The following is a 12345-nucleotide window of genomic DNA, read 5'->3' as shown; positions in this document are numbered from 1 at the left end:
CATTTTAAAGTAAACATAGTTGTAACAAAAATGCAAGCTGCGCAAAGTGATACAATTTTTAACTTGAGTTTTGTTAGGAATCGGAATAAAACAGGAATTGACTCAAAATTTACAATTCTGTCCATGTTAAGATTTTCATAATTTATGTTTTATAGCCCAAGTTTTATTCAATCAATCGTCAATTACCAAGAATGGCATTATGAGTAATCAAGGTACCTAAATAATGCACAACATAATAATGCGTCCCATATACAGTTTTTATTTATTTGATTTAATACGAAAATAATAAATAACTAAGTTGAATAATACCCCCTTATGTAAATTATTCCATTTCAAACTCGTTGGACTCGTTTGGTGAACATGGTACCTCGTCAGATGGATTGGATTCGCTTGAAAATGAAGGTATACCATCCGGGGCTCCCGGGTAAGGCGGTTGTTCTTCACAGAGCTGTTCAATAACAAGACCAAGCATCGTCGTGCTGAACGTGTCGTCCCGCCGTAATCCTAACGCACGGTGGAACCAATCGGCTGCTTCCTCCAGGTTATTCATTAATGCATGCACGTACGCGATGTCTGAGTAAATGTTGGAGTTTTGCGGAGTCAAAACCAATGCCTGAATGTAACAATATAAAAACATTTTCTGCGCATTTTATTTATAATTTACTAACCTTATGATGATGCTGTAGCGCTTGCTTGTAATTTTTCTGTTTCCTCAACGTGTGCCCCAAGTTGTTATGCAGTGGTGCCCATTGTTCAGGCATTAATGTGCATTTTCGGCTTTTGATTATTTTTAATGCAGCGCGGTAATAAGTTTCAGCTAAATGGTAACTAAAACATCCATTATTACTAAATAAAAATTTTAATCAAATATGTTTTCATACTCTTGATTGTGAAACGCAATTACACCGCGCTCATGCAAGACAAACGGATCATCTGGTGCGATTTTGTTTGCTTGTTTGAAGAATTTCTCCGCTAATCGGATGTTGTTCGTAAGGCCACACTCCAGACCAATGTACATCAGCGGTAGGTGACAGCCCTTCATTAACTGCGAAGCCTTGAAGTAAGCCGCCATTGCTTGATCGTGTTCGTTTTCAATTGCAAATGAGTGCCCATACGCTAACCATGCCGGACCAAAGAGACGATCTAAGCTTGTCGCTTTCGCCAAGTAACGCCGTGCAGCGTCGCATTTGTCTATTATGTAATAGTAACAACCGACGGCGTACCAAGAGATTGCCAAACTCGGATATAACTCGACCAATTTGTGTGCCAATGTGAATAGTTCTGTGAGAAAACAATTATGCTTTATATCATTTTCGCGCATTACAACTATTTTTATAAATTGCTCGTGCGAACTTTCCTCTAGTCATCTAACCTCAAAACACCTTTCCTTAACCTAAGTTATTGTATGCACAAAAACAGTTATTTTACATAATTTTTACCTCTATCCTAGTCCAAAATTTGGAAGATATCTGATAATCAAATAGCAACCGACAAAACAGTACAAAATAACTCACTATTGCTTTGTTTAAGTTCCACCAAACAAGATATATGTATCGGCAGACATGCGCTATGGTATGGATCTTGCTTGAGAATGTTTTCTGTAAGCGTAATGCACTTTTGATAGTCGCAATTGTAATATAATTGCTCGGCCTTTGAGACAACCATGTCCAAACTGTCCTGAAGACGTTGTATCACCATTGTATTACTGATAGCGTAGTCCATTGGTTTAACATCGGGAGTTGAATTTACCGGATTTGCTATCTTCGCCGAGCTGGTAACTTCATCAACGTCAAACATGTTCGTTGTTTCACCGGCGGGCATGTGATACTTCTTCAATTTGCTTCTGTACAAAAGTAACACTACCTCCACTTCCTCGTGCGAACATTGCTGAGCAAACGGCAATGAATTTATCAATTCTTGTTCTGATCATACACACACAATTAGACATTATAAATGAAATTCGTTTTTAAAATTTAATTCAACACACACTGACCTTCTTCAGCTGTCAGCATGTGATGTTGTGTCAAACATTCAAATGCTTCATAACAGTAAACATCACATTGTAATGCTTTGCGATAGAATTCAGCAGCTAGACCTCGATTATCCATTGCTTCTAAAACTTTACCTTTGAGGAGGAAAACCGCCGATTGCATTTGCTAAATAAAACAAATTAACTAAAAACGAAGTTTACATTAGCTTTAAAGGTAACATACACATTTGGGTGTGTCATCAAATAACAATCCATTATCTACTGATGGAATAGTGCAATTGCTTTGTGTTTGCACAAATGCATCAATATCAAGCAAGTTAATAACTTTCAGGGCTTCATTATACTCATGTGCTTCCAGCAGACATCTCACAACTAAATTATTGCATGGAACGTAAGTCTAAAAATTCAAATAAAATGCAAACATTTTGTGTAAATTTATATAATTTAAAAACCAACCTGATCTAAATTCTTCATACGCAATAAATGCGCCGCTCTGTGGTATTGCTTTAATTGATACATGCATTGTGCCAGCCAATAAACATCTTTACAGTTTGCATTAGTTAATGCAACAACTTTATCTGCCCAAAACAAGGCAGCTTCATACAGGTGCTACAAACAAAATTATAGGTTAATATTCTGCAAATTAATTAATTACTCGAAAACGCAACAAGATACAGTAATGATTCTCACGCCAATCTCTTCAATATTAATTCTTACATGTAACCCTAGGAATAATTATAAGAAAACATTGCGGCATGTAAAGTTGTACCTTGTAGAAAATATTATTTTCCAAGTGCTTCATAACTTACAAAAAATAAATAATTTCTTATTAAATTATTACACTAATGTAAAGCTAACTTATGCAGCAACTGAATCATTAAACATGCTTTGTCGTAGCATGTTACGTTTTCGTATTATTCATAATAAATTTTAAGATAATTCAACTTCAATCAGCCATACGCCGGAATACTACATAGGTATCATCCACGGGGAAATATTTACCAGATTTAAATATGTTTGAACAAGTTTTCGATAATTATCGATGTCCAAAGATCCACTGGTATTGAGATTCTTCATTTCGGAGTCGGTATCACTCGCCATTGTTAATTTAAATGAATGTTTTAATTTTAAACGCTACTTAACCGTCACAGTCAAAACAAAACACAGCCAACATTAGTTGGAAATTTGAGGTTATGTACAGTCGCAGATTTTAAAAAGAAGCGCGCCATTAATTTTGTTTTCCAGTAAAGATGGATCATCAAGATTTGATGATTGAAACAGAAGAACACGTTAAATTAATGCTTGAAAATAAACAACTGGAGGAACGCATAAAACTTCTTACAAATGGGCCACAAATTCGCTACCAACATCAAACAATGAAAGCATTGGCCAACAAACCATCAAATAGTGCTGCTACTTTACTGATTTACAAAACCCGAGCCGATATAACTCGGGCAAATTTAAAGGAAACCAAGGAAGTTTATATAGCAAATGTGGAAAAACGTAGTGAATTGCGAAAACGGTTTCACCAAAAATATAAATCAAAAATAGAGGATAGCAATAAATTTGCGGCAGAAAGTGATGAGTTTATCAAGCTGACTTCGCAGTTAGGTGAAGAGCGAGAAAAACTTGCCCAACTGAAAATAGAATTAGCAAGAGTTAAAGGAATTTTGGCCGCTAAAGAACTGGTTTGTAAAGCTATGGAACGTTAACTCAAAAGAAATCAAAAATGTATCTTTGGTGGTATATATTATAATGGATTTTTAAAAATAAACAACACATATTTAAGCCAAAAGTCTTTACTTTTTATATAACCTTAATTTTAAGCTATACAACAAATAAAATTTGGTATATTTGCCCTAAAAACACATAGATTACATGTGACAATTTAATTCAGTTTAAAATGTCAATTGCAATTTAATCGTTAATCAAACTGCCTTACTAAACGTATTTTGTGCTAAAGATTTGAGATTAAACGTTTATAAATCAGTTTAATAATCTCTTATATTTATTTATTTCTTCGTCAAAGTTAGCTAGAAATTTAAATTTTTGTTGTGGCGAATCGACTTACACATTAGGAAATAGTTCCGTCAACTTTTGAAGGATGGCGCTAGTAAATTTTATATTAGATGGAATGATTATTGTACCTCGAATTAATCATATGGATCGCGGGGATTTAATAATTCATGACTGTCAACGATTGCTGACAATTACTAATGTTCATCATTGTAAAATGATCAATCAAATTTGTCCAAATGGCAAGTGATTGCAGAACTGCATTGGGCAACACATTTTGTTGTACAAGTTATGTTTGATATTGATACCTGATGTGAAAACAAAAATAAATAGTAGAAATCTGTGTGTAAATAGACGCTCAGAATCCTAAACAAATAAGAATCGGCCACATAATGAATCCGAATTGTCGTAAGTAATGTCGCGTAAAAGCTGATAGTCGCTGGTTGTCGAATTCATGGTTGATATCACACCAAAATGATGCGAAGCGTACACTGCGAATTTTGTGTTTTGCGCGTTCCGCGTTTTGTGACGTCGTCGTACAATTTACTGACGTTTTCTACCGCTCGTTCCGCGTTCGGTTCAAAAATCGGTGCCGTCGGCGCTGCGCACGTGTACACTCGGCGCAAAATCAACTGTCTGCGTGGACAGCGCGGCACACATTCAGTCAGCGCGCGACCACGGTGCACCATCGCCCGTCACGGACCGCACCACGACCACCAGGCACCACGACGTCAGCGCGCGCCGTACGGCAGCAAAACCACCCCACACTTTCACGATGGTAGTGCAGAACGAGCTGGTGGCAAAGGCCGAAGATGTGGTCGACCAGGTACGCACATCACCATACAGAATTACATAATTTTCGGCGATTTCTCACAAAAAAAAAACGAAATCTCAGACGATTTCATTCGACGTCACCACACGCACGCATCCTGCACACATCCTGCACGCTCAGCCTTTCATTCAACAGGTCTACCCCGATTTCCTTACGTGTCCATATGCTAAGTTGTATATTGTTTTAAAGTACACAATTTATTCGTCCGCAGGTGATTAGAAAATCCAAACACATTCTACCCACGGTGGCGAGATTATGCCTGATCGCGACCTTTCTCGAGGATGGGCTGCGCATGTGGTTCCAATGGTCAGAACAACGCGAATATATGAATATGTCGTGGGGCTGTGGCGTATTTCTCGCCACACTTTTCGTCTTCGTCAACCTCGTCGGCCAGCTGGGCGGCTGTGTGATGGTACTTATTAGGTACAAAGTGTCAATTGCCTGTGGTGTACTCTTCTCCATCGTTGTGCTGCAAACACTCGCATATAGCATCCTCTGGGACCTGCAGTTCTTGCTGCGGAACTTGGCTCTCATCGGTGCGCTATTATTAGTACTGGCTGAAGGACGCGGTGAGGCGAAGAGCCTATTCGCCGGCGTGCCAAACATGGGAGAGAACAAACCCAAGAACTACTTGCAACTGACTGGCAGGATTCTGCTTGCCTTCATGTTCTTTACTATCATTAGATTTGAATTCAATCCTTTGCAGGTAATTACATTGTGGTGATTGTAGTGAACTAGTTTTATTTAATATGTTTGTTGTTTTAGCTTGTAATTGACCTGTTAGGGTCTGTGTTGATGGTCATGGTCACAATTGGGTATAAGACGAAACTGTCGGCGTTGATTTTAGTCATTCTGCTCAATCTTCTGAACTTCACGTATAACTCATGGTGGGATATTCCCGAGTACAAACCACTGAGGGATTTCCTCAAGTACGACTTCTTCCAGGTTAGTCCATTTAGATTTTTTTTGCTTTGTTGTGCTTTTTTTGCACTTGATTTGAGAACACAAGTAAATATTTAGAACTTTGGAGTCATTCGAGATAAAAGCTACTTATTTACTTTTGAGATTATAGAGTATAATGGACATAGGGATAGATAATTTTGCAATTTGTGAAAATTTGATCAATAATTTTTCTTTAAAATTTTAACATGCGGTATATGAACTAATTTCTAGATGACGCACATCACTGCTTTTGAAATACTCGTCAAACTTGAATTATTCAAGTAGTCGTTAGATGCTTAACATTTTTTTACTTTTCGCTGCTCTAACTGATTAACCTACAAATACCAAAACATAGTATGTAATGAGAATTAGGTATATTGTTCCTGGGTTAATATTTTTTTCAGAAGAACAAAATTTTATTTTGTTTCATTTAATAAATTTGACCTTGACCTGCGCTATACAGGTCATCTTGTTTATAAATGGAAGGTTAAGTTATGAATTCACAATCATAAATTTAGACCACATATAGGAATTTTGAAAACTTGTACGATATCAATCGCGACTTAAATATAACACGTTAAGTTTAATTTATTCACAAAGATAAGGCGAATATGCTCTTAATGATTAAATATTTTTCTCCATTGTACTCTGTACACCAATTCCTGGAAGGGGGTAAATGTTTATTGTTTTGGTCATGTTTTTGTAATGAAATCACGAATGCATGATTTTATAATAGCGAATTTGTGGTTGTTTCTAGACGTTGTCGGTTATCGGTGGTCTCCTGATGATCGTGTACCTGGGACCTGGCGACGTATCAATGGACGAACGCAAGAAGCGCTTCTAGACGCGCGATCAACGTGTGCAATCAAACCAACCGGAGATAGTCAAACGATGCACGAGTTCATTCCACGCACGACGGACTACAGCGGCCGCCGCTGATTAGATTTAAGTAAACGGACGTTGGCGACCGCGAAAGAACCCTACTAATATAAATATTAAATTTTACATTTCTATATGGCAAAGACAAACGCGAAAGGCGACTCGACGTGGTTTGTTTTGCGCTGGTGTTGCAATTAAGTAAGTTTTATTATTGTTTACGCGCATAAGAGTAACTTATCGAACGTTTTTATTATTTCTATATAAAACAAAATACAAAACGAAGACGAATGGATTGACTGGATCGCAGAGGATTGTTAGTGATTGCATGTGTTTTGTTTTCGTTTTTTTTTTGTTCGTCACTGCGTAATCTTTGTAATTTATATTTCTATTCCGTAGACACACACATCCACACACCATATACATACACTCAATGAAGTCAATTAAATCTGTACATAACGACCGTTATATTTACAAATGTGTGTCTCACAATCACGTACATTTACTACAATTGCGCTGCGGGCGCCGATTACATGTTCAGTATTTTTCTGGCTCTTATCTCATTTTGTGTCAATGTCATTCAATGAATCGACCGTTTTCAATTATTTATCGAATTGTTTCGCCATGCACGCAGGGTGTTTGCCAAACCGACCCAATGAAAACATGCTGATTGGTGATACTCACTGATTTTCATCTGCTTCGTTGTTTGCATCAGCCTGAGTGCTTATGATTGTGCAATTCATTAAGTGACTATGGGTCTCAAAGACCGTACTTAAAAAGCTTGAGGACATACACTTTAAAAACGGTATGTTATCATTTATCATATATAAAAAACTTCGCTAATTTCAATGAATATTCCAAACGAAATTGTAAGTACGAGAGAGCGAGAGAATTTCCGTGTCCTCTTTGGGTTGTTCTAATAAATCGTATTTTTATTATCTATATTTTGGAAGACTTCGATACCTATCGATTCGAAACGTATTCATTCGTAATTTTCGCTAAATTTCTGTAACATTTAGCTTCGTTCGAATTGGGTTTTGCTACTGTCACTGGTATACCTTTGTCGGAACATGAACCAATCTCCTTTTCCAATGGCACTGAGACCAATAACTTTGTATCTAACTCCTCAACTAGTTCAAGTACACCATTGCCAAATAATTGCACGTCATTTCGACAAGCGGGACACTTAACGGAACTCATATTTTCCACCAATCCGATTATTGGTATGTTTAACTTATTGAACATTTTAGCTCCGCGTCTCGTCACTTGAATTGACGCTGTTTGTGGTGTTGTGACAAGTACAACACCAGTAATTGGTAAATTTTGTACTATGCTTAATTGAGTGTCACCGGTCCCCGGCGGGGTATCGATGATTAGCACGTCAGTTGGGCCCCAGTGTACCTGACGCATTAGTTTCTCCATTGCTTGCATCACCATTAAACCGCGCCAGATCACCGCAGCGGTTTCTTCAATTAGAAAACCCATTGACATGCTGTTTAAATAATGTTTAATTTTAATATTTACAATGCAAGTTGCAGATGCATTTTCATACCATTTTACTCCATAGTTAATTAAAGGTTCCATCAAGTTGTTGTCATTTAACAGGGGTGTCTCATTCAAATTCATCATTTGAGGCACAGTGGGTCCAAACACATCAGTATCCAAGAGTCCTATATTTTTGTCTGGGCATTCAGTTTTTAAAGCTGTTGCTAAATTAACTAAATTTCAACAAAACAAATGTTAACAATTTATAAATTATAAGAAAACAGTTTAACTTTTTACCTGCAGTAGTACTTTTACCAACTCCCCCTTTTCCGGACGCCACCATAATGATATCTTTTACGTTTGGGATAGGTTTTACTTTCGGCAAACCCCTCGCCAATATTTCCTGTCGCTTCTTTTCTCTTGCATCTTCTTGTTCAGAAGATAGTTGTATCTGACTGAAGTTTGCCTAAAATACATGTAAATACGAGAAACACATATTATGAATGATAATGCATTGCATACTAACTGATATAGAGTTTCTAAAATTAATTAAACTCGGACGTAGTATTCGCTGCAAATGTTTTATTTGCATATTTGTAAATTTGAACAACCGCGACTTTCTTAGTTTAGGAATTAGAGGTTAAATATAAACGTCAAATAATTTAAAATAGAATGAAAAGGAATGCAGCAAACTGTAATTTTCTATTTGCTATTTAACTAATTAAATACGCTACTACGAGAATGCGTTTTCTACTCTTGCTCCTCTAGATATACTTCAGTAAAGAATTAATTCAGTATTAATTATCGTCGTTTCTCATCTTACATTTTGCGTGTAACGTGTAACGCAGTAATCGGTTCCAATTTAGGATTGTACTTATACCGATTCTTCGGTTATGTGACGTGCATGCGTTCTTTTCATCTGATGAACTTAGTAGCGACTTTTTGCGTTTCTTGAACTTAGTGCGATTAGCATAAAAAAACAAGTGAGACTTGTCGACTGATTTGTTAATTTTTGGAAATAAACCACGTTTGCCATATATTTCATGCGAACCTCGCGGCCAGGTAACTTCGGCGTAATTTAGCTCTTAATTCTTAAATTAAGTGAAAAGTAATAGGTAATTTTTCTTACCGGAACTGATGGAAAACCGCCTTTCCAAATTTGCCAATTGATTACATATTCGAAAATTGCTGCGAAATTGAAATGAAAATGAATTTCGGTACATCTTTAGTCCTTTTAATTCCTATTCGATGACGTGTTATGGAACATATCATTGCATTAATTTAAATGCATTTCGGAATTGTTTTGTGTTCAACTCTGCCGGCTTATCGGAGTGTGGACCCCAATAACTTTTATAAAATGAATGAAATTGTATCCTAGCATTGAGCCAATCAGAAGCCATGGTTTGGACACGTCAACCTCGGTTTTACGTTTCCAACACGAAGTATAGATACACAGGAGACCGAACGTCATGTTTAACGAATGGTCTCGGTCTAGGGAACAGAACATTCACCGGTAGAGCGCGCCACTATTCTATTAGTACTCGTTTAAATCCTTACGTTGCTATGGAAACCACCGGAAAAAAATCCAAGAAACATGAAACAATAAATAAATTATCACTAAGTATAAAAACCCAGGAACGTCATGTCAAACGAATTGTCTCAGTGTTGCTATGGACACGAACCAGCGTACATCGATAGGTTCTCAAAAAATGCGCAGCCAAGAGTACAGTTAGAAATCGTTTACTTATGATATTGAAATTATTGAATTGATTAGTAGCTGTGCAAAAAATTGAATGACGAGACAACCGTGTACCTGTAATCGCTCGCAAGGACAGGGAAGTCAATGAATTACATTATTAAATTGAACATACATACTACATAGTAATGCATAATATATTACATAATTTTATTACTTTCTTTGGTGAATACGTAATCCATGTTGTATATTTATAAAAAATTTATTTATTAAACATTATACGTGATTTTGGATTTACAATTTTATTTTTGAGTTGACATGTTTCGCCCAGAGGGCATCTTCATAAGTTTATTACATAAGTTTATTACATAAGTTTATGAAGATGCCCTCTGGGCGAAACATGTCAACTCAAAAATAAAATTGTAAATCCAAAATCACGTATAATGTTTAATAAATAAATTTTTTATAAATATATTACATAATATTTATTGATTTATCATAAACTAATAAAACAACATTGAAAACATGGTGTCGAAAACACTCTATATCTCGAGAACTATATGACTTTTTGACGTGATAACGTCTTTAAAATCGTTTTACGGGTGACCGGTTCAGAAACATTGTGTCACGAGCGAGGTCGATCGCAGGTATACCCCCCTCTCGTTATAACGAGAGAGAGACGGACCGATCTCCCGTCTCATCTCGAGCGCTGCCAGTCATTCCGACCCCCCTCTCGTTATAACCAGAGAGAGACGGACCGATCTCCCGTCTCATCTCGAGCGCTGCCAGTCATTCCGTGCCAGTCATAGCGTTCGAGTGAGTTGACCGATCTTCCGTCTCTCTCACTCTAGCGGCATACAAACGAATGGAGATTTTCTCGTGCGGTTAAGTTTTCGTTGAATGTTTTATCGGCCGATAAAAAGTTTGTAGTGTGCGGGGAGCCTAACAGTAAAACAAAATGTGAAGTGCAAGTGAAGTGTTACAACAATTGCAACAAACAAAACTTATATCACGAATAAGACGTTATCACGTAAACATCTCGATCGTAAACCTACTTTACAAACAACTTAAATTTTTTTATAGTTTCTTATGGCCATGTTAAAGTTCGAAAGTCTCTCTACAGGCTGCATACCTTTTCAATCTTTTAGCCCATTCCGAAGTGTCCTAAAATGCCACAAAAATTGGCAGTTTAAAAAAAAATTAAACAATGGTCTAGGAAACACCCTGTATCCTGCAAACTAATTGACTTCTTTAGAGTTTTGCACCACCATATTAAAGCTTGTAATTGAAAACATGTAGTTTCTTACCGCCATGTTAAAGTTCTAGAGTCTTTCTACCTGATCCATGTCTTTCCAAGCCCTCAACCCTTCCAGAACTGCCCTAAAAAGCACTTCAAAAATAGCTACTTTTGTCACAAAAATTTCAGTTTTACGTCGAATAACAGAGTCGAACTTTTTTGTTAAATTTTTTCGACTGAAGAACAAGGTCGAATTTTAAAAACAAATTTTGGTCAAAGAACATGATCGAATTTTTTTGGCCGAATAACAGAGTTGAACTTTTTCTTATTTTTTTGCTTGAACAACAGAGTGGAACTTTATTCCTAAATTTTTCCGCCCAAACATTACATTAAAAAATTGAAATTTTGAATTCCTTTGAACAATATATTTTTTAAAATTAATAAAAGTAATTAATTGTCAAAAATTGGCGGAGGCGCCTGAAATTTAAAAGAGTTGTTTAATTAATTATTGAGAGCTACCTCATTAGGTAGAGGGATTCTTAAAGATAAAATTTAAACAACTTTTCGCCTAAAAGCAGGACGGCTTTTTCCTGCAAATCTCATTAAGTGAAATGTGCACTCCCATCGAGACTTAACGAACAATTATCTCAGGAACTAATTGATATAAACAAAATCCAAAAACACCCCCATGTTCAGCATTAAATCCTAGATAAGATAATATTTAAAAACTTTAAATTATAACATGTGCATAACAAATTTTCCGCCGCGATTTTCTTGGAAAATAATAAAGTTAGTAAAAAACTTTTTTCATTTTGTTCATGCCGTGATAAGGATCTAAAAAATGGCAGATTTAGTTTTTCCATTTTCCAAAGTTGACCAAAGACCACTCAAAAACATCAAGAGGTAACACTTGATTCTTTTTGGACTCAAAAAAAAAATTTTTAAGCAGGAAGAAAATGGAAAACGCTAATCGATTTAGTTTTCCAAGGGGATGAAAGATATCCAGTCAGTTTTCCGATAACATCATTATTTCGGAAAATATGTGGTAAACTCTAAACTGATCAAATAAAACCATCTCTCCGATTTTCACCAAATGTTTCTACTTGTCATCACCAGGATTCTATTAATCCAGGTTTCGTTGTCCAATCTTAACTAGTTTTCATGTGATTGACCATTTTTAATTAATACGTAAGTATTGATAACTGAAATATTATACAATGTAAAATGTAAATCTACAATCAAATATGAAAACCGTTTTTCTCTATCTCTAA

At 36.2% G+C, this 12345-nt stretch overlaps 3 protein-coding genes across 3 annotated transcripts; 1 reads left to right on the top strand and 2 right to left on the bottom strand.

The window, feature by feature from the left end:
* Window positions 1-236: 236 nt before the first annotated feature.
* On the bottom strand, window positions 237-3171 carry Cdc16 (cell division cycle protein 16). Its single transcript, XM_065314664.1, has 8 exons — window positions 2993-3171; window positions 2447-2599; window positions 2214-2387; window positions 1994-2156; window positions 1515-1922; window positions 882-1281; window positions 669-828; window positions 237-613 (listed from the first exon to the last, which is right to left on the bottom strand). The coding sequence occupies exons 1-8, from the start codon at window positions 3089-3091 to the stop codon at window positions 323-325; spliced, it is 1848 nt and encodes a 615-aa protein (XP_065170736.1). The 5' UTR covers window positions 3092-3171; the 3' UTR covers window positions 237-322.
* Window positions 3172-4644: 1473 nt separating this feature from the next.
* On the top strand, window positions 4645-7598 carry Surf4 (Surfeit locus protein 4). The gene is made up of 4 exons (XM_065313711.1): window positions 4645-4832; window positions 5050-5544; window positions 5604-5783; window positions 6538-7598. The coding sequence occupies exons 1-4, from the start codon at window positions 4782-4784 to the stop codon at window positions 6622-6624; spliced, it is 813 nt and encodes a 270-aa protein (XP_065169783.1). The 5' UTR covers window positions 4645-4781; the 3' UTR covers window positions 6625-7598.
* Nubpl (NUBP iron-sulfur cluster assembly factor, mitochondrial) lies at window positions 7105-8804 on the bottom strand. The gene is made up of 4 exons (XM_065313710.1): window positions 8668-8804; window positions 8439-8607; window positions 8209-8374; window positions 7105-8148 (listed from the first exon to the last, which is right to left on the bottom strand). The coding sequence occupies exons 1-4, from the start codon at window positions 8731-8733 to the stop codon at window positions 7620-7622; spliced, it is 930 nt and encodes a 309-aa protein (XP_065169782.1). The 5' UTR covers window positions 8734-8804; the 3' UTR covers window positions 7105-7619.
* Window positions 8805-12345: the final 3541 nt, after the last annotated feature.

This window comes from Atheta coriaria, unplaced genomic scaffold, assembly GCF_025399875.1.
Source record: "Atheta coriaria isolate IRGN ID8LTWV9N9 unplaced genomic scaffold, Caltech_Dcor_3.1 hic_scaffold_10_pilon, whole genome shotgun sequence".
NCBI lineage: Eukaryota > Metazoa > Arthropoda > Insecta > Coleoptera > Staphylinidae > Dalotia > Dalotia coriaria.
Note: the sequence above shows the minus strand (reverse complement) of the source record. Positions and strands in the feature narration are given on the sequence as shown.

Coding starts and splice junctions, on each gene's coding strand:
- Nubpl (XM_065313710.1), bottom strand. CDS start 8,733: ATGCAAATAAAACATTTGCAGCGAATACTACGTCCGAGTTTAATTAAT. Junction 8,375..8,438: donor TGGTAAAAGTACTACTGCAG/GTAAAAAGTTAA, acceptor GTTGAAATTTAG/TTAATTTAGCAACAGCTTTA. Junction 8,149..8,208: donor ATTAACTATGGAGTAAAATG/GTATGAAAATGC, acceptor TTATTTAAACAG/CATGTCAATGGGTTTTCTAA.
- Surf4 (XM_065313711.1), top strand. CDS start 4,782: ATGGTAGTGCAGAACGAGCTGGTGGCAAAGGCCGAAGATGTGGTCGAC. Junction 5,545..5,603: donor TTGAATTCAATCCTTTGCAG/GTAATTACATTG, acceptor TTGTTGTTTTAG/CTTGTAATTGACCTGTTAGG. Junction 5,784..6,537: donor TCAAGTACGACTTCTTCCAG/GTTAGTCCATTT, acceptor GGTTGTTTCTAG/ACGTTGTCGGTTATCGGTGG.
- Cdc16 (XM_065314664.1), bottom strand. CDS start 3,091: ATGGCGAGTGATACCGACTCCGAAATGAAGAATCTCAATACCAGTGGA. Junction 829..881: donor ATTGCGTTTCACAATCAAGA/GTATGAAAACAT, acceptor TGGATGTTTTAG/TTACCATTTAGCTGAAACTT. Junction 614..668: donor CGCTACAGCATCATCATAAG/GTTAGTAAATTA, acceptor TGTTACATTCAG/GCATTGGTTTTGACTCCGCA.